This window comes from Rissa tridactyla, chromosome 9 (assembly GCF_028500815.1).
Source record: "Rissa tridactyla isolate bRisTri1 chromosome 9, bRisTri1.patW.cur.20221130, whole genome shotgun sequence".
NCBI lineage: Eukaryota > Metazoa > Chordata > Aves > Charadriiformes > Laridae > Rissa > Rissa tridactyla.
This window is the reverse complement of record NC_071474.1, coordinates 27,016,927-27,040,855: the sequence shown is the minus strand read 5'-3', so window position 1 is coordinate 27,040,855 and position 23,929 is coordinate 27,016,927. Positions and strand designations below refer to the sequence as shown.

Genomic DNA, 23,929 nt, shown 5'->3' with positions numbered 1-23,929 from the left:
TTCAGTGCCAGCACACAACTTGCAGAAGGCTCCTGTCCCTACAGATTCCCCTGTGTATTACACAAGGTAAAGCGTTCCCGTTGCCACCGAGAGTCTGGAGTCTCCCGCCTCCTGCCCCAGCATAGGAGTTCAGAGCTCTGCAGGAAGCTCCACAGCCTGCCCAGAGGTAACTGCAGCCCCGGGCAGAGACAGACAGACAATTCTGTACCGTGCAAACGAGACACGAATTGGACTCCGTGCTCCTGGTGACAGATGAACGTGTCTCGTGTCCCACTCCTTTGCAGCCACAACGCAGACGCACCCTCAGTGCATCAGGAGCTCCCTTACTGTATTCTGAAATGCTGAAGGTCTCATTCCAGCATCTAACAAAACTCTTTCTGAAAGTTGTTAAGAAATTCCCCGGGGTTGAACAAGCTGTGAAGCTATGCAAGAACAACTTTTGCACCATAATCTGAAGCTTGATTTACTTCAATCCACATGTACACATTTTCATTCAAAAAGCAGAAGAGAAAAGACAACAGATAAAAAAGGCTTAAAATCCACTTTAATAATGCATTCCTGTAACATTCCTCAGACAAACTCAAACTTGTTAGTGGGACAATTACAGCTTGTGTTCAAACAGTTTACACTAAATGAAAAATCTTGTAGTACTTCTACACAAAAGACAGGCAAGGTTAAGATTATACAAACGTTTGTTTCGGTTAGATCTTCAGCATGAGATACAGTATCTTTGTCCAATAGATTGTACTTTACTACCAGTAAAAATAAAACAGCGATACAACACATTATCAAAAAAATCCATCCGAACAAGAGCCTCCCAGCCGCTCAGGCTGCACATGACAGTCAACTACTTAAAAAGAAACAGATGGTCCAGATAAAAAGAATAACTACAAGTTAGGAGGGAAAAAAAAATAAAAAAGAAAAAGAAATGAACATAAAAATCTCCCCCAATTCACTACATGATGGATCATTTGGAGCTATATAAATTTACAGAATCATGGGAGCTGCAAAGTACCCAGATGCTGCCCTAGTTCTCCAGAGAATTCCCTGTGCTCTTAAGCAAGGTACAGTACACTAAAAAAAAATGCCAAGACATACCGCAATCTTACCTAGTTTAGTCTCAGGACTCCGTCTGCAAATAGGAAACCTGGAATGGTCAAGGCATTGTGGTCCTTGCTAGATTTTACCGTTACTGAACAACCACGGCAGCCTCCCAAAATCCATTTTTCACATTGAAATTATAGGAATGCACCACATGAAATTTTCTACAACCTTTCCCAGTCAGACTGCACTCCCCTTGTCCCAGAGTGGCTTTACCAAAACAGGCCCTAATGAACTATTTTTAATATCCCACCCCCACCCCCGAGTTGAACCCTGTATGGCCTGCCAAGATTCCTTTCCTCTTTGAGGCGTGTGCAGGGGGTAGCTTAATGCCATTAGTATCTGCGACGCTTGTTAGGGCCAAAGTCACCCCCTGGATTTCCTCTGTTGAAGGCCGGTGGGTTCCCTCCCATCGCTCCGAGGCCTTCCATTGCACCGCCTTGGCCAAAGCGATCTGCAGGTGGTGGTGGAGTCTTGCAATGAGGACAAACGCAGAAGAGGCAGGAAGAAAAACAAGGAACAACAAAGGGCAGTTAAAAGCCATTTGAGTCGATTCAAATTCTACCAGGAATCCACAATTCCACGTGACCTTGCTACAAACCTTCACCCCACCAAAAACATCCCCGAAGCTGGACTGACAGGACCATTGCAGGATCAAGTCTCTCTCGCCGCGTAACATGTAGTCAAGCATACTGGAACACGGTTTGCACCATCTCGCAGACCAGTGCCCTGCTGTGGAGCATGTGAGTAATGCAGTCTGGGAAAGAACTTCACATTTCCACCATATTCCTTCACCCAGACTGAACGCAAACGAGGAGCGGCATACTGACACTACAGCCTATCACAACCCACATGCACACAATACTCCAATTCCAAAATACGTCTGCAGGACTATTCTCGTGCCCTGATCGTATCCTGTTATTTCCATTCCTTTGCCTCCCCCCCCCTCCCAGATTTGGCCTCTTCCTTCCTGCAGGAAGAAGATGATCAAAGGACAATTCGGGTTGGAAGGTAGCTCAGGAGGTCTCTAGTCCAACCCGATGCTCAAAGTGGTCGGCTACGAGGTCAGACTAGACCAGTCACAGCTTTATCCAGTGGGGTCTTGTAAATGTCCAAGGCTGAAAACTGCACAACTTCTCTGGGCAACCTGTTCCACTGCTTCAGTGACCTCATGGTGGACATGGTACCTCCCCTGGGGAAGGTACTGGAGGAGGCAACCACTGCCCCGTCCTTCCCCCTGGACTGGGGCTAAAGTGACTACATAGAGCAGAGTTGCTTTACAACAGGCTCCTGGGTTCCATTTATTCTTTGTCCACAGGTTGACAGCAGTGATATGTACATAACGTGATGTGATACAGACATGCACATCATAATTGGGCTGCAGTCCCATCAGTATTGTAGATGACCCCGTGGTACTGCCTGGTTCTAAAGAACACAGGCCTGAACTTCAGTAAATTCTCAACAGGGAGGTCCCAGCAACTCCCGGTGCTCACTTTGGTGGCAGCGCAGGGGAGGCACTAGCAATAACACAGCATTCTTTTCCCTTCCCTACAGATGAAAAATTCTGACTAATCATGAACTTTTCCTGCAGGACATGTCACAGGGAAGGGCACTGCAATCACTCCAAGCAGCTGGAGCAAACATGCAAAGCAACTGCTCCCTACATGAATAAAAAGCTGGAATACATGGGCCACGCAACTCCTAAAACCAAGCACATGGCCAGGATAAATAGTATCCAAAAAGACTATACATATTTCTGGCCGTTAGAGAAACAGCTTATTGCTCTTCAGTTAAATGATACTATTTCATCATATTGATCTGAACTCACGTCCCCTTTCCATTCCCCTCTTCATCTTCCCCCTTAATTTCCTTCTGTAGCATACATTCCCTTAACCTCAGCTGCTCCACTGGCCCTACCACTTCGGTACAAAAGCTTATAGCCAAATAAATCTGTTCTTTATGACAAAAAAAAAATTCCATGATGTACCAGTCACAATAGATGACGAAGTCTACATAGGAAGGTTTGCAGGAAAATTGTTTATTAGACCAATTGATATAAAAAACTGCCTAAAGGAAGATGAACTTTTAGGACAAACTTGATTATGACTGCTGCCATTTCTGCTGCTGATTGCAAGGGTTGACACTGCGAGAGGATCGATCCTCTGCGTGACAGAAAGGAATGACAGATGCCACAGAAACCATGGTCTATTGTAAAGCTTGGAAGTAAAGTTTAAAACTAAATTAAATATAAAAAAAATTAAAAAAGCAAATAAATAAGCATAACCTTCACTGATTCTTTGCTCTTTACCTCTTAAGCAAATTAGCTGAACTCATTTTAGCATATTCACTGTTACCATACTCATTTTAGCCTATTAACATAGGAGATAATGGTTTTTAAAACTGGTGATGGATGGAAAATTCCTGAAAGCTTGGCTTTATGACAGCAAGAATCTACTCTCAAAACACTCTCATTCAACAAAGTGCTTCCCATTATGCCATTTAAAAAATAACCATATATTATTGCTAAGATTTTTTTAACAAATGTTTTAGCACTAGCTACCTCGAAAGTAGTTAGTAGATTTGGTTCTCTCTCCTGAAAATTACCAACTAGTCTCAAGGCAAGATTAACTTCTAAAGATTTCAGCAGGAGTTAAGCAACAGGTCTAGGTAGACAAACAAGCTTAAACTTTAGCAGCATAGTGCTTAACAATGGAAAAAAACCCATAAGCTGCATTTCAAAGGTGTGCACAAAAAGCAGATGGAGATACGTTACCATTCCCATGGCTCCGTCAGGTATCATAGCTCCAGGACCAGTTGCAGGAGGTGCAGCAGCTGGGACGTTGGTACCACCCATAGCTCCTCTATTGTTCATGCCAATGGTACCTGGAAAAGAAAACTGAAGACTAGTCCTGGCAGACACAGTGCCTGGGGTCTACTCAACACTCCAGAGCCGCAGAACACTGCTAAACTCCCCACAGCGTTATGTTCAGCGCCAGAGTCCTAGCCTATTAACTAATGTTGCGCTGCTAGGTCAAAACAAACTGATCTCGCATTCCAGGATTATCCGAAACTACAGCAGGCTCTAACACCACTTTAATTAACCGCTAAGTCCCCACTGCCTTTTCATGTGCCCTTGTACATGTGGCGTGAAACTCTAAATGATGTAGTCAAAATAGAGAAACACAGTAACCAAGATTATTTTCCGGGCTCAAGGTCTAGCTCCACATGACACACCAGCTTCTGTAGCCGTACAAATTTCTGAAGCACCTATAGCTCAGACAGCAGCTTCAGCCAAGTCTTTTGCTTATGAACTGAGTCTTCCACAAATGTACAGTACTGCCTCGTACCAAAGTTGCGTTCGGCTTCCTGTCACATGTACACTTCCTGTCACTGAACTAGGATAAGACTGCTATGACTGAATTCCTAAATAAGAAGCCAATAAAATAAGACTCCTCAAAAAACATACAGATTTTGTAAAGGAGGAAAGGAATGTGCATAGGAACAAAGATGGCCGCCACCTCTTACCTCCCATACCCATCTGTCCCATTCGCATGTCTGGTGGCTCCCTCTGGAAGAAGAGACACTCATTTCAAACAATAAAAATTCAGGCTTTTTAAAAATGTAGTTATACAAATTCAGTGAGTTCTGGGGTTTAACTACTCAGAACTGTGTAGAAACGTCATTCCCAGGGTAAATTTCAAAAGAAGATCTGAGCAACCTTCACAGGATTAACTGCTGAACAAACATTCTGAAAGACTGTTTTTCACAATCATGGTAAAACATCCAGCAGCAAAGCTACATGTGCAAACTTTACCAAACAAGCAGCAAAGAGAGATATCCGATATCTGGATGGAAAGTCTGCTGAGCAGCAGTAACACATTAGATTGAATTAGTTTTGCTACTTCCTCAGCAGAGCTAAGAAGCTTTTCCTGTTGAAATGAATTGCAAGCTTACATAAAGACGCAGCACCGGGTCACTTGCATTAAAATACCAGTTAGTGACTTCAATTTCTCCTTAAGCATAGGGGACACACCACAGACCTCCCACGCTGCAAAGCTAGGAGCACCTCCCCACTTTAGTGAGGGTACTACTTTTTCCACAGTGGGAACTTCACCTGTGGTCTCAGCGCCATTATTTATCATACGAAGGCACTATTGTTAAGAGAAATCAGGAGCTCTGCTACACAGGGTAATTATTCACACATTTAGGTCAGTTGCGTGGTTTTGCCCCTTTTGGTTTGACATATATTTAGCTATTTTGCTTAGGGGCCATTTTTTTCGCTAGGATAGATAAACGCTTGCCACGCAGATGCATCAATGCCATTATACCACCTCACGAGCACTACAGCTGCCTCCACAATAGAAAGCTGATGGGACGGGAAATGAATTGTAAGACATTCTTTACTGAACTAGAGATACTGCTATTAGAAGGCAGGTTACCACACATTTAACATGACAAGAAAATACTTGACCAACTGACTTTTAAGTACAAGCAATTATCATGCCTGCAGCAGTGCCTCCAGGTGGGATCATTTCATCTAAGCATGACTATGACAGGCTGCAAGACAGGGATATCGCCAGCATATGACCATAACTGGCTTCTGCAGCTGTAATTCAGGACAGTATGTCTTTGTTACTGTTAGAATAAAATCAGTGTATATTCTTCTGAACAGCAAGACTGATAGCGAGGGTCCTACATGAATAGCAGTGGGACAGTAACTGGGATATTTATATCTTCCAGACTAAACTGTATCAAGACTGGAGGGAATCAATAACTTAGGGCAGAATGCACTAAAGACGTAGAGTCCCTCAACCAACAAGTTAAGCATTCACAGAAAGCCCTGAGCTGTGGAAGGGCAAAAACCTAACATCAGTGTCCAGATGTAATGGGAAGGTAGAGGCACTCATACCGCATCAGCAAAATTCCCTTTGAAGCCTTCCTGCTGGCGTCTCATCATCTCTTCTTGCTGCCTTCTCATTTCCTCTTCACGGCGCCTGCGCTCTTCCTCTTGCCTGCAAAGAAGGTCCAAGGATGCTCAGCACAACATACACCAACCATGTGCATCACAACATCGCAGTGCTGCCTAACGGGTCTTGTTTGGAAACCTACAGCTTCAAGAACATTATTTTGCTGAGGTATTAGGTAATATTAGGTACCTAATATTAGGTACTAAATATTAGGTACCTCATGATGAAAACAGAAACATGTATGTGCACCAAGATATTTCCAACACTTTCAATTTTAAGGAGTTCACTATAAAATCCAACACAAGCAAACCCATGTGTATGTCTCATGAGGAGTGGCTGAGTTCAGCCTGGAGAAAAGGAGGCCGAGGGCAGAACTTACTGCTCTCTACAACTGCCTGAAGGGAGTCTGGAGCAAGGGGAAGTTGATCTCTTCTCCCAAGAAACAGGCCATAGGACAAGAGGAAATGGCCTCGAGTTGGGCCAACGGAGGTTTAAGATGGATATTTGGAAAAATTTATTCACTGAAAGGGTTGTCAAGCATTGGAACAGGCTGCCCAGGGAAGTGCTGCAGTCATCATCCCTGGTTAAAAGCCGGGCAGATGTGGTGCTGAGGGACATGGGTTAGTGGTGCACTTGGCAGTGCTGGGTTAATGGTTAGACTTGATGATCTTAAAGGTCTTTTCCAACCAAAATGATTTATCTACACAGCAACTCCCAAATACATGCTGACTACACACAATATAACGCATACAAGCCAGACAGTTCTCAAGCCTCTTCTATTACAAAAATGCTCTGGAGATCATCCTGGAGCTTCTCAAAATGACCCTGAGACAAGGAAGAGCTGGAATGGTGAGAGAAATCCGAGACTAAGTTAAGCCTTAAATGAGAAGATAAGATGCCAGAAGGGTGTCTCCCAACCTGCAGCACTGAAGCCACCAAATCACTGCACAGATTGTGATTTTTCCACCTGCCTCGGTCAAGGAGCTAAACTGAGACACAGAACTGTAAAAACTCACAGACTGATGAGTGGAAGAAACTCTTAACTCTTCCATCTTATACCAACTGTACACTCTCCCTATAAACAAAAAGGCCCAAAATAACAGCCACGCTTTACGTAGTAATTAAATTGTCACACTGAACAATTAAGTGCACTGAAGAAGCGTTTCATTCCACAATATTATGGATTCCCAGCATTTCATAACCTGCCCCCTTACCTGAGTTCCAACTGTTTACGTTTTTGTACTTCCTGGTTATGCAATTCCTCCATTCTCCTCAGCTCTTCCTGGCGTCTCATTAGATCTGTAAAAAACAGTAAAAAAGCCCAATCAAACTTATCTCCCATGCTACCTCTTATCAGTTCCTCAACTAGAACCTTAACACGCATGAGAATAAGGTAAACACAGCCCCCGGCAACACAGTTACATCTCTCTCCATTCATTTGCTGCCACCATGCTTGGTTACAAGTCAAGCAGCTACACCACGGCTCACCCTCAGCGGACTCTATCCAGTCTACTGAGCTACCCACCCCTGGATGCTGCATCAGGATTTTCTGATACTGTATTTGTCTTTGATTGGTACCTTGCCGCATGAGCATAACTTGGTGCTCATGGCGAGCTGCTTCCATTTCCATTTCCAGCTTCTCTCGAGCTTCCTTGATGTTGCGGTCTACTTGTTCTTGCTGCTGCTTTTCCATTTCTATTAGAGCCTTCCAACGCATGGCATATTCGTACTCAAAGCTGCCAGGCTGTGCAAATCGAGGAGGCTGCTCACGCTCCCTGTCAAACAAGGAAAAGCTAGTGAATGCCTCAACAGGGCAAGGAGGAACCAAGAAAAATACATTTGTGTGTTAAATGCAATGGCAGATCCTTTTAACAGTTAGAAATGCACTTCTTAGTGCAACAAATAGGGAACCAGTTTGTCTTCTACTTTCTCAAAAATAGCTATGCCCGAGATACCAGTTTGTCTGCTCCTCAGGAATCATCTTATTGAAAGGAGAAACTTAGGCAGAATCCTTCTGCTGGATTAATTCTACATGGAAACCATGTCCCACCCTGCTCCATAACAAGCAATGACACTGCTTTCCTAAGACACCAAAAGATTCTGGGTGAAGACATTTAGACACACTCTCGAAAGAAACAGCCTTTGCTCCTGCTGCACATCTTATTGACAGATCCACTCCAGAAACAAACACTGCCCAAATGCGTGTTTATTTCACTAATCTCTGCAGCCCCTGCACGTGGAGCACGTGACTATTCCTAATGCAGTCTCCCAGCTCTCACCTTCCTTACTTGAAAAATTCATGGGCTCACAGGGTTTACTAACTCCCACTGCCCAGATCACGATACACACTTGCACTGGGAAGCCTTCAAAAACCACAGCCTTATACCTGGATAGCTCTACAATCTCCTAATGCTATTCCCATCGTTCCTTAAATTTTCACTGTGGATTCAAATCTGCTTCCTCTACAGAATTCCTGGAATACTCACAGCAAGTAACTTAAGTCTTTGCTTCAGCTTCTCATCTGACCAAGGAGACCTCCTATTATCTCAAACCGACATAATGTTTTATTCCAACAACTGAAACAGACATGAAAAATACGTGGAGGCTGCCGGTCTCATCTAGTAGTGTGGATCCAAAACCACTGCTTGCTTTCAGCTAACCATGGCAAGAGAACAGTACATGCAATTCTCTTTGCAGGGTCAGGTCACGTTTCCAGGAAAAAAAGCGGAATTTTAGTAGCACTGATGAGCCACCCTCCTAACACTGAGGCACTAGTCAATGTCCTAGTCCACAGGCAGTCTCATCTCCTGTCACATGGCAGGCACATACTTGTGATATTGCTGGTTTTTGATGACTAGTTTCTCTGGTAGTCCCTCTTCATCATCATACTGATCCATGGGCTCCACAGTGACAGGCCGAGGGAATCTGCAAAGAAAAAATGAGGTGCTTTCAAGAAAATTCAAGAATGAGCTTGCAGTGTAGGAAAGCATGTGTACTGTGTCTGAACCTAAAAAATATCGCTTTTAGCGCTGCTCAAAGAAATTCAGAGCAGCTGGGGATCTCAAGCAGTGTGAACCCAGAAATCCAGAACCCAGAAACAATTCTTTCTTTCTAGAACAGGAGCTGAACTGTTGATCAAAATCCTTATTGAGTCCAAACCAAAACTGTACTGAAAGAATACTACTTGCAGTTACTGGTTCAAACTAGCAGCTTTAACTAGAACCTGGTATCCTCCAGTAGGATCTACTCAGCATGAAGTCTTGTAATCCCTGGAGTCTGTTTTTGCTCTCCCTTTTTCCTCCCTTGCTACATGGCCACTCATGGGCTGCACAAGTCCCTGTGTGCCTTTTTATAGCTGCCTAAGGTGAGGAGTAACTACGCTGGTCCTCACTGGAGTTTGCTGGCTGTGCCGTTCAGTCATACTCTCCTGGTGAGAGCACCACTTGCCATTATAGCCCAGCAGCAGTGCTCTGGTAAGCGTCTGTTGGGCCCTGTCTGAATGTACTCCCCCAAGAAACCCACCGGTGCACTTCACAACACAGACACTGCAAACGTGTGCTGCTGTCCTCCCAGTTGCTGTGTGCAGAAGGTATTTAACAGAAACATGCCCATCTCTGAATTAGCTCCCTACCACAGTACTGACACCGCTCACTCTCAGCGCAAAGCAGCACCACAGCTTCTCATTAGCTCCTGAACCCCATTTGCCAGAGCTGGGGAAATGGAAGGGAAATGATCCTAAGTGGTGCCCAGACTCCAGCAGGAAGGCAGGATATGAGGCTAAAATCTCACTCCTCATCTTAAGACCCACAAAGTAGCTTTTCACTTCAATGTGACATATTGCATTATTACTAGTCTTATTTTCCAATGTGAACCAATTCCAACCAGTTTATCTACCCGTTACTGTCAAGAGCTAGGACAAACCAGAACAAATTTAATCAAAACCAAACCATAACTAGAAATAAGCAACATACTGTTTTGCTGTCCTAGATATCAGAATCTAATACACTGACAGCTACAAAAAGATTGAATGTTACCCTCAGGAAGTGATTAGTTTTGCATGATCACTTTAAAAAAAATTTGTTTTCATGGACATAGACTTCTGAATCAGCAAAAGCTCCCTAACAGCAATTCTCCTGCAGAGCACTACAGACTGTGCTGGTTATCCCAAACGAGTCTCAGGTAGAAAAACAGCTATTAAAACCAAACCCAGAACACCTGCTTTTTGAAACGGAATGTGCCTGTGTACAGCTGTGCCATACGCAGGCCTCCAAGAAAAAAAAAAGAGAGAAGTGAAAAGCACAAACCTTATAAAATTACTTTAGAAATTAGCAATATAGCCCCAATTTCAGGCAGTATTCTATTCACAAGTTCTAGGTGCATACATACAAAATATACAGTGATCTTTATTTCCAAGAGATCAAAACCGGCTTCCTCTTAATAGCTAGAGCAACAAGCTGTGGTCCGGACTCGAGCAAGTTCACATAATTATGCAAGAACATGCTTTGTTGCCTTATGATATTCAAGCACAAGGAAAGCAGTTCATTATGGTGAAAACTCCAAACAATCCAATCTATCTGGCCAGCTCCTCCGCCAGATGCGATGCCCACAGTGGTGGATCAGCATTCCACCCCAGCAGCGCATGCTGCCGAGTGGAGTCCCAACCCAAGACTTGCCTCTGAAGCAACCCAGAGTGCACAATTAACACACTTGAGCTTTGTTTCCAACAAATGATAAGGACAGTCTCTGTAATAGCTCCTGCTTCTTAAAGGCTGCTTTAATTGCCCTAAGAAGGCTGGATCGAGAAAGAGCTTCTCAGAAAGTTTTATGCACTTACCCCACTAGCAGCTTCCCAGAAGAAAGTTTTCAGACCTGAGTTTCAGCACAGACTCACTCTTGTGGAACAAAGCTAAGTTCTCCCCAGGCAAATCACCTACCCCACTTCTCATCTATCCCACTCTGGTGTTAAGAAACATCACTCACAAGCCAATGCCACCCATCAACCTGCACACACGCCAGTATAGCACTTCTCACCCTCCGCACTTACGTAGTTAGCAGGAAAGACCCATCACTACATCTATCCAGGGCTTTCCTAGCAGCAGGCTTCCCTGAGAACTCCACAATGCCTTTCCCAGAGGATCGGCCTCTGTCATCCACAATAACCACAGCCCTTTCCACCTGGCCAAACACCGAGAAGGCTTCCTCCAGGAGCTCATTGGACACAAACTGAGGCAGGTTCCTGACTGTCAGCGATGCGCTGTGGCATGCAAAACGCACTCTTAGCTGCTTCCCACGTAGAGGCATGTTGTCTAGTTCCACTTTTGCAATCTCTGCCAGAGTGCGAGTTTCCTGAAGATAAAAAAAGTTATCATTAAAACTCTCAATGCAGTACAGAATCAGCCAGTCACAGTCGTAACAGAATCACAAGCCTACTTCCCCTGACCAAGTACTTCACAGAGATGAAAGGACTAATCTTCCCACAGCATGGCAAGAAGTGTCCTAACAAACCACAGCTATTCTCTATTATCAATGACTCTTGCTGAATACACATATACAGAGTTTGGGGGGTGTGTGTGTGTAACAAAAAAAAAAAGTATCAGACCTAAGCTTAATCCAACAGCCAGTACAAACTAAATGATCATTATCTATCAGAGATAATTATACCAACGCTACAAAGCATGCCTTTAAAAAAAAGTACATAAAAAGATTTAAAAAAATAAATCAAGATTCAACTATTAGCTAAGTCTGATAACTGTGAAAGGAAATGCTGATTGTATGACAGTCCATGAAAGACACCCTATGCCAGTTTCACACCTTTCCACTCATTTAAGTCACTACCAAGCAGCTACACCACAGCAAAGCATGCCAGACTTTGGTGTGGGAACCTCATGCTCCATCCACTCACCTTGGGGCTTTCAGAAAGGTAGTACATGATTCAATAAAGTATGAGAATCATTACTCTATGTTGGTAGCTACCTCCCTCCTAGCCACGCTTCAAAGTGATCATCTAGAGATACCGTACCTCGAGAGCATTCATCACTCCAGTAACACTGTGTGACAACGTATGTTCACACAAATTCCACGCTCATGCCCTTTCCACTTTGTCTATAATAGCATCACGTTCATCTTTTCTTTCTGTTTTCTACCAACTGACTTCAGAATAACTTTATCAGGTATCTCATAAATCCTGCCTGAACTCAGATTCCTTCTCATAACAAGCTCCAGACAAACCACTTGTAGAAGCTGACCCCGTATTCCAGGCTACTAAAATCAACAGCAGGCTTAATTAGCAAGATATCTGAACAACTACTACTTCCAATTAACAATACTCCTCCAGGGTGCATCACTGCCTCAAAAACACCCCAAAGGTAGCAAGTCAACTCACCAGCCTGATAAAGCCGAAGCCTTTGTCCTTGTGTATGAAGACTTCACCTGCCTTGCCATACTTCTCAAATAACTTTCTCATCTCTTCCTCTGTAATATCTGGGGGCAGATTCCCCACAAACAGGCGGCTTCTTTGAGTGAAGGTCTTTTCACCGGGTTTCCGGAAATTCTTCAGGTCAATAGTCAGGCCTTCATCTGAGGGGAATAAGGTACACAGCTGCTCTACAGTTGGGGGGATAAATTCTATTAGGTTTCATCACAGTGAACACAGAGACATAGGACAACATAGGTAACACCACCCATTCACTTTGGTCTCAGACCTCTCCAGCCATCTCTACAGCAACAACGGGATTTTATTCAGAATGGGCCCCTATTCTTTTTAAAGAAAACATGTGCTTGGACACAGTGCTCATTAACACCAGTGAATTGAAGAAAAAAAAAGAACACTGCAGCTTGAAATAAAGTGAGAAATTTCACTCAACTTTTGGAGATCTGGTCAAGATGACTGGCCTACAACAAAATCACCTGCAGTCATAATACAGGATTTTGCTATTACTACCTGAATAGTTATAGAAAAGCCACAGTCTGGCCAGCAACCAGATCTTTTACTCAAAACAAAACAAAAACAGCCCCAGGTGTTTAGAAAAATATGGAAACAAGTGGAAATTTTTCCCAGACAGGCAACATTTGAGACAGCTGTCATTCCATGATTTGGGTTCTAGAGTCTTGAGTTCCAAGCTGAAGAGAAGGCTGGAATGGTGAAAATAGTGAAAAAACACCCCCAAACCCAACCATATAGGTGAGACCCCAGAAAAATTACAAATTTCATTACAAAAGTTTATATTCAGCAAGTGATGCTATACCTCACACTAACAAACAGGACAGACTGTAGGAACATTCTCAAATCCCCCCATGTATATACAGTCTTTAACACTTAATTCAGCAAGAGTCCAGCACGATCCTGGAAACTCTGCCGTACACCAGACACAGGGGTGGCTTTATCATCACTTATACCTTCCCGTGTCCTGTTTTCTTAAATGTATATGGAACTTCCCAAACATGGGACAGCAAGCCATTGAGAGCGATTCCTTTGCTTTTACAGGGCACACACTCCATGGCCATATGTACTAAATAACCTAGGAACGTGAGTGGCTTGATTCAGGCTACAAAGCAACACACTAACCAGGAAAAGCTATTCATGCAAAGACAACGCATGCAAAACATGCAAGGACAACTCTTTTATAGGAATAAGCACACCTCCATGGCTAACGCTAAAAAAAAAAAATAATAAAGTAAGACTGACGGTGTGTCTATAGAAGAGTAGTGAGAATACCCACAACGCAGTTTGTGTTGTATTGTTTCCAACCTGACTGGAAATGGCCTGGTCTGCCACCCTTGTCTATTCTCTTCTATGAACTGATAAGGAGCCTGTTTAACAGGGCCACCTAATAAAAATATGCAGGATTTGTTTTTACTAGCACAGTATCTCTGCATGCGCGTGTATACAGTTAAACCCGCAACTTTGACAGAAAAAAACACATGGAGGAATCACGCAAAGTGCACATGACTTCTAGATGCTTTTGGTTTTAACAGCCAAAGTGGCCAAACTTAAAAAAAAATAAAATTTTAAAAATTCTTCTAATATAACAAAAGCACTTCTTCCCCAGAAAACGCTAAGGGCAAAGCCTTGCCACCACACTTCTAAACTATCAAGTTAGATCAGTTAAGGCCTCGGAAGCCCTCGATGCATATTGTCTTGGCTCACAAGCAGCCCTCTGTATCCCAAGTAACAGAGCTACAGTCTGATTACGAAGAAATCCGGAAACATGCCAGATTAGAGTACCAGCCACCATTAATGTCAGCGGGTACTTGAATGCTGAAATATTATTAAGCAAAGCTGCGTATTCTCCTGGTCCCTCCCATGTAAAAATTTAGCCTCAACAGGTGACTACAGATTGCTGTAACAGCATTCTTACTACAAGCGAATCTTTACAGACAGCAAATTTATTTTGCTAGTACTTAAGTAAACCTGTATTGAGAGACCATCTGTTACGGTTGGGAAAAAAGGGAAAGAGAGCCAACAGAAAACAGGCCGTCTCGTATTCGCGAGATTTACAGAAACACTATTAAAGGCTCTAAACTCTTGAAGTGAGCTTTTATTGAGAATTTGAGACAAAGAAGAAATCTCTGCATCACTGCCCAGTTTTAGAAATACGATAAACTTAGAAACAAATCCCAGTCAAACCTACGGGAGCTGCACGCATCGTCGAGGAGACTGCACAAAGAAAAACCACAACAAAACAACCCCAAAAAACCCTTCTGCGATTCAAACCGCTGTCTCCAACATCGGGAAAACCTGACACTTGCAGGCGAACAGCGAAGGACTTGGGTTTTTATTGTTTTAAACCGAAAGAGGAGGTCGGCTGGTTCCGACCGGCAACCACCGAGGACCCCACGTCCCCCCCCACGCCCAGCAGCGAGGCTGGTCGCTCAGCGCCTACCCGGAGCGGGACCGGGCGGGGCCCCGCGGCGGGCCCGGGACTCACTCTGGCTGTTAGCCTGCTGCCCGTTGGCGGGAACGGAGGGCGGCGGGTGCTGCTGGTGTTGGTGCTGCTTCCGCGGAGCGTGGTTCTGCTTCTCCATGTTGAAGCCCTTGTTGCCCTGCATCTTCCCCACCTGCAGGCAGACACCAACGGTCGGCCGCGGCCCGGAACTCGACTCCGGCTCCCGCCCGCGGACCCCGGGGGGCTCCCACCGTCCGCGGCCCCGCCCGCCCAGCCCCCGAAACGGCCGCGTGCAGCGCCGGGGCGGGCCGCGCAGGCCGCGGCGGGCCCCTACAGGGCCCAAGCGGCGGCGGCCGCCCTGGAGCGCCCGTCTGGCAGCAGGGCGGAGCGGAGCCGGGCCGAGCCGCAGCCCCACCACCGCCGCGGCCTCACCTGGCGGCGGACACCGGCGCCAAGGCGGATCGCGGCCTCCTCGTCCCGCAGCAGCCCGGAGGAGAGCGCGCGCGCGGTCGGAACTCGCGCAACCTAACCAGGTATCCGCCACCCACGCTCCCATTGGCCCCCCCGGCTTCCTGCGCCGCGCCGCTACTGGCCACGTTGGCCGCCACTCACAGCCCCCAGCCGCGGCGGGGCGGGACCATCCGCCCCCGCTGCCCTCCAGCGCGGAGGCGATTGGCTGCGCGGTGGCGGCCGCCGGCCGCGCGCGCTGCCAATCATTCCCGCGGGCATCATGCTTGGGTGAGAGGCGAGCGAGGGACAAAGGGACCCCAGCGAGCCGCCGGCGCGCGCCGCGCAGGCGCAGTGAAAGGGGGGGCGCGCGCAGGCGCGGCGGGGGCCACGGGCTTTAAAGGGACCGCGGTGGGGCCGAGCGCGTGCCCGGCCGCGGTGGGAGCCGGGCTGTCACCGGCTGCTGGCGGGCTGCGTTCAGCCGCCGTTCAGTAAACCTTCCCGCTTCCCGCTCTCTCCCCTCGCACGTAACCGGGAGACGGGCCCTGCCGTAGCGGGGTGCGGCCGGGTCCCCGCAGTTCCACCGACCCCTCCCGGCGGCCGTCAACCCGCCTTTCCCTCCCCGCTGCCCGGCATCTCCGCCCGGCCCCGCTGCGCTCCCCTCCCGCCCCGCCGGGCGGCACAAAAGCAGGCGGGGAAGGGGGTCTGTTCGAGGGTGGGGGGGAGATGGTGGAGGAGCCCCCCCCAAGGGAGGGAGGCCGGGGGGATGGTGCCCCTCGGGGATGGAGGGGGGCCGCGCGGGGGGCGTACGGCCGTGCCAGCGGGTGGGAGGGGGGCGGGGTGCCGGTGGGAGGGGGTGCCGCGGGTGGGGGAGGGGAGCCCGGGTGGGAGCTGTCGTGGGTGGGGGAGGGGGCTGGGTGGGGGAGGGGAGACGGGGCGGGGCGCGGCGGGTGGGCGGGGCATCCCCTCCCGGGGGCGGTGCCCCTGCGGAAGCCCCGCCCGGCCGCGCTGTCACTCACCGCCCCGGGGAGACGCTCCAGCTCCGGGGCGGCGGCGGCGGCGCCGGGACCCGGCCGGGCGGCTCCCCCCGCGCGCAGGTATAGGCGGTGGCGGCGCGGCCGGGCCGGCCCCCCTGAGGCGGTGGCGGGTCCTGGGCCGCGGGAGGCGGCAGCGAGAGGGTTAAGGAGGGGGGAGTGGGGTGGCGAGCCCGCTCCGCGCGATCCGCTCCGCACTTTGCGGGTGGCCGCGCGGGCACCGGCGGGGACTGGGGAGCCCCGTTCCGGCCCGCCTCCCCCACCCCGCGCACCGCGCCGTGCCCTGCCGGGGCGCGGTCGCTCCCCGCGCTCGGCTCCGCGCTGTCTGTTCGCGCCGCCCCGCTCCGCCACGGAGATCCGTTCCTGGTTTTCCGGCTTCCCGGCAGAGTCCGGGCTGTTGCGCCGATCCTGGGCTGGCGGCTCCGCTCCGCGTTTCCCAGGCCGCCGCCTGCAAGCGAGTCTCGCGAGCCCAGGCCCCGCCGCGGCCAATGGGGAAGCGTCCCTCGCTCTGCATAGCCAATGGGGCGCTGCCCCCGCCCCCCCTTGGGCTGCGGCGCGCTGAGGGCTCCGAGCGGCGCCTCCATTTAAAGGGGCCGCGACCTGAATCCGGGCTCTAGGTAGAGCGGGCGGCGTAGCGTTGGGGAGCCAGGTAGGAGCGGCGCCGGTTCTGGGCGCCTTCCCGCGGCGGCGCGGGTGGGGCGGCCTCGGTGCGCCCGCCCGTGGGGCGCCGGTTCTTGGGCCCTACCTTGGGGCGGGGGGGGGGGGGGCGGGGCAGGCGCGTGCAGCGCGGGTCCCGGGGGGCGGGGGCCCCCCTCGGGATGGGGGGGCGGGGCGCGCGCCTGGCGGGAGGGGGCGGGGCCTGCCGCTCCGCGCGGGGGCGGGGCCGGCGCCGCTCACCCCCCCCACCCCCCCTCCCGTGGTCACCGCTTGGGGGCGCCCTGCGGCGGGGGGCGGGTCCCGAGGACCCCGCCCCGATGCGGCACCGGCCCTGTGTCACCCACGGGGACGGACCCCGCTGCGATCCCCACCCCAGCTCGGGGGAGCGGGTCTTGGGCGCCCTCCGGTGTGGCGGAGGAGGCCCCAGCTTGGCTCCCCTCCCTGCGCAGCCCCGGGACAGGTTGGCGGGGCTGGCGGGGGAGCGGGGAGCGGCTGTGTCCCACACCATCTCGGTGCCGGGGCTCAGGCCGGGCCCAGGGAGTCGTGGTGTATGAGACTCCCCCCCTCAGCGGGGCTGGTTCTGGTCCCTGCCTTATAGGTGTGTGTGAGTCCCTGAGGCCCGGGGTGGGTGGGTGGATTCCTGGACACCCTGAGGCTCCCGAGGATCGGGCCCAGCGAGAGGAAGGTGCACCCCCCGGGGCTGGAGGGAGCGAGCCCCAGGCTGCTGAAGCCTCACCAGGCCGGGCTGCGTGTGAGCAGCGTGGTGGTGGCCAGCGAGGTGCCCTGGTGGCCAGCGAGGTGCCTCCCGCGTCGCCCGCAGCGGTGCCGGCAGGATGGGCCCGACCGGAGGGTGTGCAGCGGCGAGGCCTGCGCCGGGCACAGGGAAAGGCCCTGTCAGTGGGGCGTGCTGGTGTGGGCAGAGGCAGAGGAGAGCGGGGCTGGTGCCAGGCGACGGGTGGAGGAGAGGATGCTCAGCTGGATGCTGGGGAATGGTTCCCAGAGTCTCTTTGCCATGAGGAGGAGAGCTGCTTCGTTTGTGCTCTTCCCTCATCCCCCTGCTGTGCTCCAGCGATGGGTCCTCTTCTAGGCTGTAACTTCTCTATCTCGCTGCTGCTGCGTTCCCCAAGAAAACTTTTAATCTGCATTTTCTTGCCCAACGCTGCCAGTCCCGGGATCAAAGCTGGCGATAAGAGCGTGGCTCTGTTGTTAGTGCCAGCCCAGCTTTGCTAAAGGAACAGCCACAGCCTACAGAGCTGCTGCCTGTGATGACCAACCTGCAGCTTACAGCCCAATTTGCACAACCTCCGCCTCTCTCCCTCCATCTCTCTCACCGCCAGTGCCCTTGCTTGGGAGGGTGACAGTAAGTCACTCCAGATTGCTCCGCAGCTCTGACAGCCAGAGCCCACGGCCTTACTTGGGGAACAAAGCCCCTCATGTTACTTCTTTTACAGATGTTTTATGGTCAGTGGTGTTGGGATGTGTGGCTCTGATGGATGCAGGTGTGCTGGCAGAAGCCTCTAGTGCAGAGGGGTTATGGTGAAAGCAATCCAAGGGAAGAACGGCTGCAGCTGTGATAATGTATTTGTTAGCCGAGTGAAGGCCGTGCTAGCAGCATTTCACTGGAATTGAGTTTTAATCTTGGTAGAGTGTTTTAACCGTTAACTTCTTCCTCTGCTGGCAGACCAGGTCGGGAAAGGGCAGTGCTTGAGACCATCTTCACCAGTCCTGCTCGCCATGGGCTCCAGTGGTGTCTTTTGGCCGCTTCCCATAAGGCTGCTCTGCTGGTTCAGCCCTCGGCAGTGTAAAGAGAAAGGAGTTGGTCACCAATGTCTGGTGAGACATTGGTCTGTCCAACACGTCATTACCCAGGGCCAGCTGGTACAGCTGCACCTGAGGTGAAGCATCTGATGCCTTTTCAGGGACCTCGTGGCAGGCACTTTGCAGAGGGATCTGGGACCATCAGTGAGGCTGAGGAGACGGCTCACCTTGTGCTTCCAATATTTTACTGTGTTTTCTAGTATTTTACAGTGGCCTCTGTAAGGCCACTTAAGGAAAATCAGATGTTTTGCCCCCAAAGACACATCCTCCCTGAGGCTCTGCCCTCTTGTCTTCTCTCTTTTCCCTGTGTAGTAAAGTTTATTCAGAGAACCACAGACAGGTTTAGGTCGGAAGGGTCCTCTGGAGGTCTCTCGTCCAACTGACCTCCTGCTCACAGCAGAGCTGACTTGAAACTGCGTTGTTCAGGGCCTTATCCAGTTGACTCTTCAGGACCTACGTGGCCTGTTCCCAGGTTGTGGCACTCTCCTTTGGAGAGTCACCTGCTGTGCCTGCAGCTTCCCTCCCCAGTGGGGTGTGGCTACTTGTGGGAAGTGTCCAGGACTTTGCCTTAGGTGGTCCAACACCCTCCTGCAGCATTTGGGCAACAGGTAGAGGCCGGGGCGGGGGGAGGGGCATCTTTTTTTTGACTGCTTCCAGGTCTACTGTGTATGTCTGTCTTTTAATCAGCATTTTAATATCGTTAGGGCAATTTCAACAGACGCTGCTCAAGCATCCTGTGCGCCTCCATGCTTTTTTGCGGTGCTTCGGATAGTACTACTGCCCCCCTCCCCTGTGTATAACGCTGTTTTGGCAGATGTTGTCATGTGGCAGGTGGTGAGCCTTGGAAGAAATGTTGCTTATTCATGCTATAGACCCAAAGCTGTACAAGCGGCAGGAGAGTTTTCTCTCTGACTTGGTCTCTGAGTGGAGTTCTTGAAGCTGAATTGCCCTCTAGACGCCAGGCATTGCTGTGAAGACCTCTGTCTTAACATGTGCAAACAAAGCAAGTTCTGTTAAAGTGCACCTAGACTTGTTGCTCCTTTCTCTGTTGCAAAAGCCTTGACGCTTAGTGGTTGGAGGGATCCTGGTCTTATGAAAAGACGTGAGAGTATCCAAGCAGTTTCAAACTGCTGCCAGGATGGCGTTGCAGATGGATAAGCATGCTCCTGTTGGTTGTCTTAAGAGTTTACTACTGGTGCAGAGGTGTTGAATTAGCAGCAAATAATGCTGAGGAATGTTGTCAAAGTACCTTTGAAGTGTTGCGGGGGTTCTCCTGGTAAACCTAATTCCAGACAATTCTGCAAGATTTCTGAGATTTGTCCTTCCTTTTGCACTTTCGTGAAGCGGAGATGAAGTTGCTGGAAGGCAAGCTCAAAATCTAGTTTGTTTTTTCCCACCTTTGAGGGGACTCGGCTGGACTGGCCACCAAAATGAACCACAGATGCTCTCCGACCTTTCCTTCCCCCAGGGGGAGAAGGGTGAGAGAGAGAGAGAGAGACTTACGAGTTTAAAAGAAACTAAACTACTTTAATGAAATATTAATAATAAAATAATAAAAAGAAAAGATAATAACATCAAAAAAGAAAAAATTGAAATATATACAAGACCGTATCAAGCTCCCAGGGGGGTGATGACATCACTGGTAGGCACTGGGGAAGTCCCAGACTGGACTCAGTGATGGACAGGAGCTGGATTCTGTATCTGGATTCAGGAACGCACGGATCGGGATCGAAGGCAGACAAACAGACAGAGTCCTCCGCAGAAACTGGCCATTCAAAGAAGAGGCTGACCCTTTGATCCCTCAGCTTTTATGCTGAGCACGATGCTGACGGGATGGACTACCTCGTTGGCCCGTCTTGGGTCCCCTGTCCTGTCCCCTCCTCCCCGCAGGTGCGACCCCTTCATGTTTCTCTTCTTCCCACCCTCCAACAGGGCACATAAATTGGGCTGACCTTGGTTGTTACGGGAATAAGGATAAGCAAGAGCCTTTCCGCACACCATTCCTTGGCATTAACTATAAACATGAGGTTTTATCAGTCTCTGGAAGTGCACGGTGTCTGAAAAATATGCCATTAATTTCAGAGAGTTCAGTTAGAACAGGCTTAACTGAAAAGTATAGTTACTGAACAGAAACTCGGTTCTGTTTTACCTCAAACCAGGACAAGGAATTAGCAGGGAACTCGTGGTGCTCTTCCGCAGCACCACCTGCTCTGTGTTAGAGGGTTCAGGCTTTCTTGATTCTCTGTGACTGCTATACTAAGTTTGAGGTTTGCCCCCTGAGCTGGTGCTCCTGCTGTAGAAAAAGCTAGCGGTGGTCTTGGTACCTCCTGGCTTTGGGACCATTAGAAAACCATTGCTGGAGTCTTGAGGCTGCTGCTGGTGGTCTGGGAAGGACCTTCTTTTCCCCATCTACCAGTTCCTGTTGAACTACCAGTCACATGTGAAGACTGACCTGAAGGGGACATGGTGACACGCTACTGCTGTTTGCACTCCAACTGAGAGAACCAATAATGCGTTTGGAGATGAGAAGAGACGATAGTTCACCGAGTCCTGCCGGCACAGCACAAGCTGAATAACGTGACCAGTGACATCTGCAGTAGCTGTAGCTGTTTTGGATAGAGTCACTGAATGCTGTTGTAAAATTTTCAAGTCACAGAGGGTTTACGTACCCCTGGGTCAGTTGTATCAGTAATCATCTCTAGTGTGTTAATCTGGAAATCACAGTTTCTGAGTTTGTCTAACTATTACTTCCAGCTTTTCAAGTCCTCATGTGCATTTGTCCGTATCTCTGAAGAGTCGTCTGCTGTAGACCTTCTTACCTTGCGGGGTTTTTTGGAGATGGGTCATGTCTCCCCATTTCTTTTCAATGAACAAAATAGGTTTATCACTGGAAGGGTGTTCTCTGAACGATGGTTGATTCTTAAAGCAGTGGGATCCTTGCATTACTGTGTCAAATATTTATATTTTTTTTCTATTTGAAACATCTCAGCTCTTCCAGTATCTGTAGATACTGGAAGTATGTGTAGGTACTAGCCAAGAATGAGACAGTAATGGTCTAATGTGGTACTGCGTGCAAGCAGCGCTGTGCTGAATGTCACTGATGGACTTTGTGCCCAAGACCGAGTTTGGGCTGCCAGGTGGGAGCTCAGGGAGTTGCCTCCCCAAAAACTCTGGTGAATAGCAAAATCCTTTCCGCTCCTTTCTGGAGAATTTTGACTGGACTGAAACCTGGGCTTTAGCAGTGTGCTTAATTTACTGGTGATTCTTCATGAATTCGTTTTCTTTAAAATGAGTTAACCAACCTATAATAAATGTTTTCAGTGCTTGAATCTGGAAAGCAACATCTGTTGATTGAAACCATGCTGGTAGGACATAGTATTATTTTCTTAAAGTTTTATTGATAGAACTGTATATCGTCTACTGTAGTTTAGGTCGAGAAATACCAGGTTGGGTGTTAACTGTTTATTCTAAAATTTGGCACAAAACTTCCTCCAGACCTCTGCTCAGGTGTTGTGGTTCTCACAGGACTTGGAGGTAGGAATTAGCTGGAATGTTGATTTAAGTGTCTTAATTTTTGTGGTTATTAGTTAATGCTTTTCATATTCCAAATGATCTCTAATAGAGAACAAGATAATTCCTTCAGCCTTCAAAAGTTTTGAAAATCGGAATCCATATCCATGAACAAAAGTCTAGGACAGCAGTTGCTGTTCCTTTGCTAGAGGAAAGCAGGAACTGCGTGGCCATGCTCTTTTGTGGGCAGTGGAAACTTCGGAGGTACTCACTTCATCGTGAGGGATTAACAACAGTATTTTTTCTTCCTGTCTGATTTTAATTAAATGTAGCTCCTCATTTTTGTAGGTAGGCCACATAGTCCCCTGCTGATGGGTTATCTGAGGTCACTGAGATGGGGAAGATCAGTGCAGTTACAGCACCACTGATGCCTTTAATAAGCTAGATAAGGTCCCAGGTAGTCACTTGGAGTGTCCTGGCAGAGATATCTCGCTCTGAGCTTCCAGGTCTGAGAGGAGATCCACGTGTCCCCTCTTTGGCAGAAAGGGCAGGTGAGGTCTGGTGGTCGCACGTGTTGGATTTGGTGGTCAATGTTGGGTTCTATGCCAGTCCTGCACACTTGGGGAGGACCCTCAGCTATCCCATCGCTTCCTTGGAAACTCTTGCATGCTACCTGAGAAGCACTCTGCTTCAGACTGTTGTGCAGGGGACATGATCTTCCCAGGACTGTTACTGAATACTGACAGAATCACAGAATGGTTTGGGTTGGAAGGGAGCTTAAAGATCATCTCATTCCAACCCCCTGCCCTGGGCAGGGACACCTCCCACCAGACCAGGTTGCTCCAAGCCCCATCCAGCCTGGCCTTGAACACCTCCAGGGATGGGGCAGCCACAGCTTCTCTGGGCAACCTGGGCCAGGGGCTCACCGCCCTCACAGCCAAGAATTTCTTCCTGATACCCAATCTAAATCTCCCCTCCTTCAGTTTGAAGCCATTACCCCGTGCCCTATCATTACACTCCCTGATCCAGAGTCCCTCCTCATCCTTCCTGTAGGCCCCCTTCAGGGACTGGAAGGGGCTCGAAGGTCTCCTCGGAGCCTTCTCTTCTCCAGGCTGAACCCCCCCAACTCTCTCAGCCTGTCCTCACAGCAGAGGGGCTCCAGCCCTCGGATCATCTCCATGGCCTCCTCTGGCCCCGCTCCGACAGACAGGTCCATGTCCTTCTTGTGGTGAGGGCTCCAGAGGGGGACACAGTACTCCAGGTGGGGTCTCACCAGAGTGGAGTAGAGTGGCAGAATCCCCTCTCTGGATCTGCTGGCCACGTTTCTTTTGATGCAGACCAGGATGCGGTTGGCTTTCTGGGCTGCAAGCGCGCATTGCCTGCTCATGTTGAGCTTCTCGTCCACCAGCACCCCCAAGCCCTTCTCCTCAGGGCTGCTCTCAAGCCATTCTCTGCCCAACCATATTTGGGAGAGGATTGTGCCGAGTCCTAAGTAAGGAGTTTTCAAATG

The 23,929-nt window shown here is 49.3% G+C and overlaps 2 protein-coding genes across 8 annotated transcripts in view; one reads left to right on the top strand and one right to left on the bottom strand.

The window, feature by feature from the left end:
• Positions 1 to 524: 524 nt before the first annotated feature.
• NONO (non-POU domain containing octamer binding) lies at positions 525 to 15,526 on the bottom strand. 5 transcript variants are annotated; one of them, XM_054215233.1, is made up of 11 exons: positions 15,386 to 15,526; positions 14,951 to 15,125; positions 12,451 to 12,671; positions 11,113 to 11,414; positions 8,898 to 8,993; positions 7,647 to 7,843; positions 7,283 to 7,367; positions 6,011 to 6,113; positions 4,627 to 4,669; positions 3,875 to 3,984; positions 525 to 1,574 (listed from the first exon to the last, which is right to left on the bottom strand). In XM_054215233.1, the coding sequence occupies exons 2-11, from the start codon at positions 15,114 to 15,116 to the stop codon at positions 1,437 to 1,439; spliced, it is 1,461 nt and encodes a 486-aa protein (XP_054071208.1). In that variant the 5' UTR covers positions 15,117 to 15,125; positions 15,386 to 15,526; the 3' UTR covers positions 525 to 1,436. The 5 variants fall into 5 exon arrangements, with proteins under 5 accessions (XP_054071208.1, XP_054071209.1, XP_054071210.1 ...); XM_054215234.1 differs by having other exon boundaries at positions 12,451 to 12,644; XM_054215235.1 differs by having other exon boundaries at positions 14,996 to 15,125.
• An 873-nt stretch (positions 15,527 to 16,399) lies between these two features.
• ZMYM3 (zinc finger MYM-type containing 3) overlaps positions 16,400 to 23,929 on the top strand; it is a 35,174-nt gene continuing 27,644 nt past the window's right edge. The window contains exon 1 of one of the 3 annotated variants that reach the window (XM_054215225.1): positions 16,400 to 16,497. The gene's annotated coding sequence lies outside the window, so the exon portion shown is untranslated. The other 2 variants (XM_054215224.1, XM_054215227.1) reach the window with 2 other exon arrangements.

What these genes read in the sequence shown, in the direction of transcription:
- NONO (XM_054215233.1), bottom strand. Translation starts at nt 15,116, where the DNA reads ATGCAGGGCAACAAGGGCTTCAACATGGAGAAGCAGAACCACGCTCCG. An exon ending in GGGTCTTTCCTGCTAACTAC is followed by an intron (nt 8,994 to 11,112) that starts GTAAGTGCGGAG and finishes TTTTCTTTGCAG; the next exon opens with ATTCCCTCGGCCTGTCACTG. An exon ending in CGTAAACAGTTGGAACTCAG is followed by an intron (nt 6,114 to 7,282) that starts GTAAGGGGGCAG and finishes CCTTCTTTGCAG; the next exon opens with GCAAGAGGAAGAGCGCAGGC.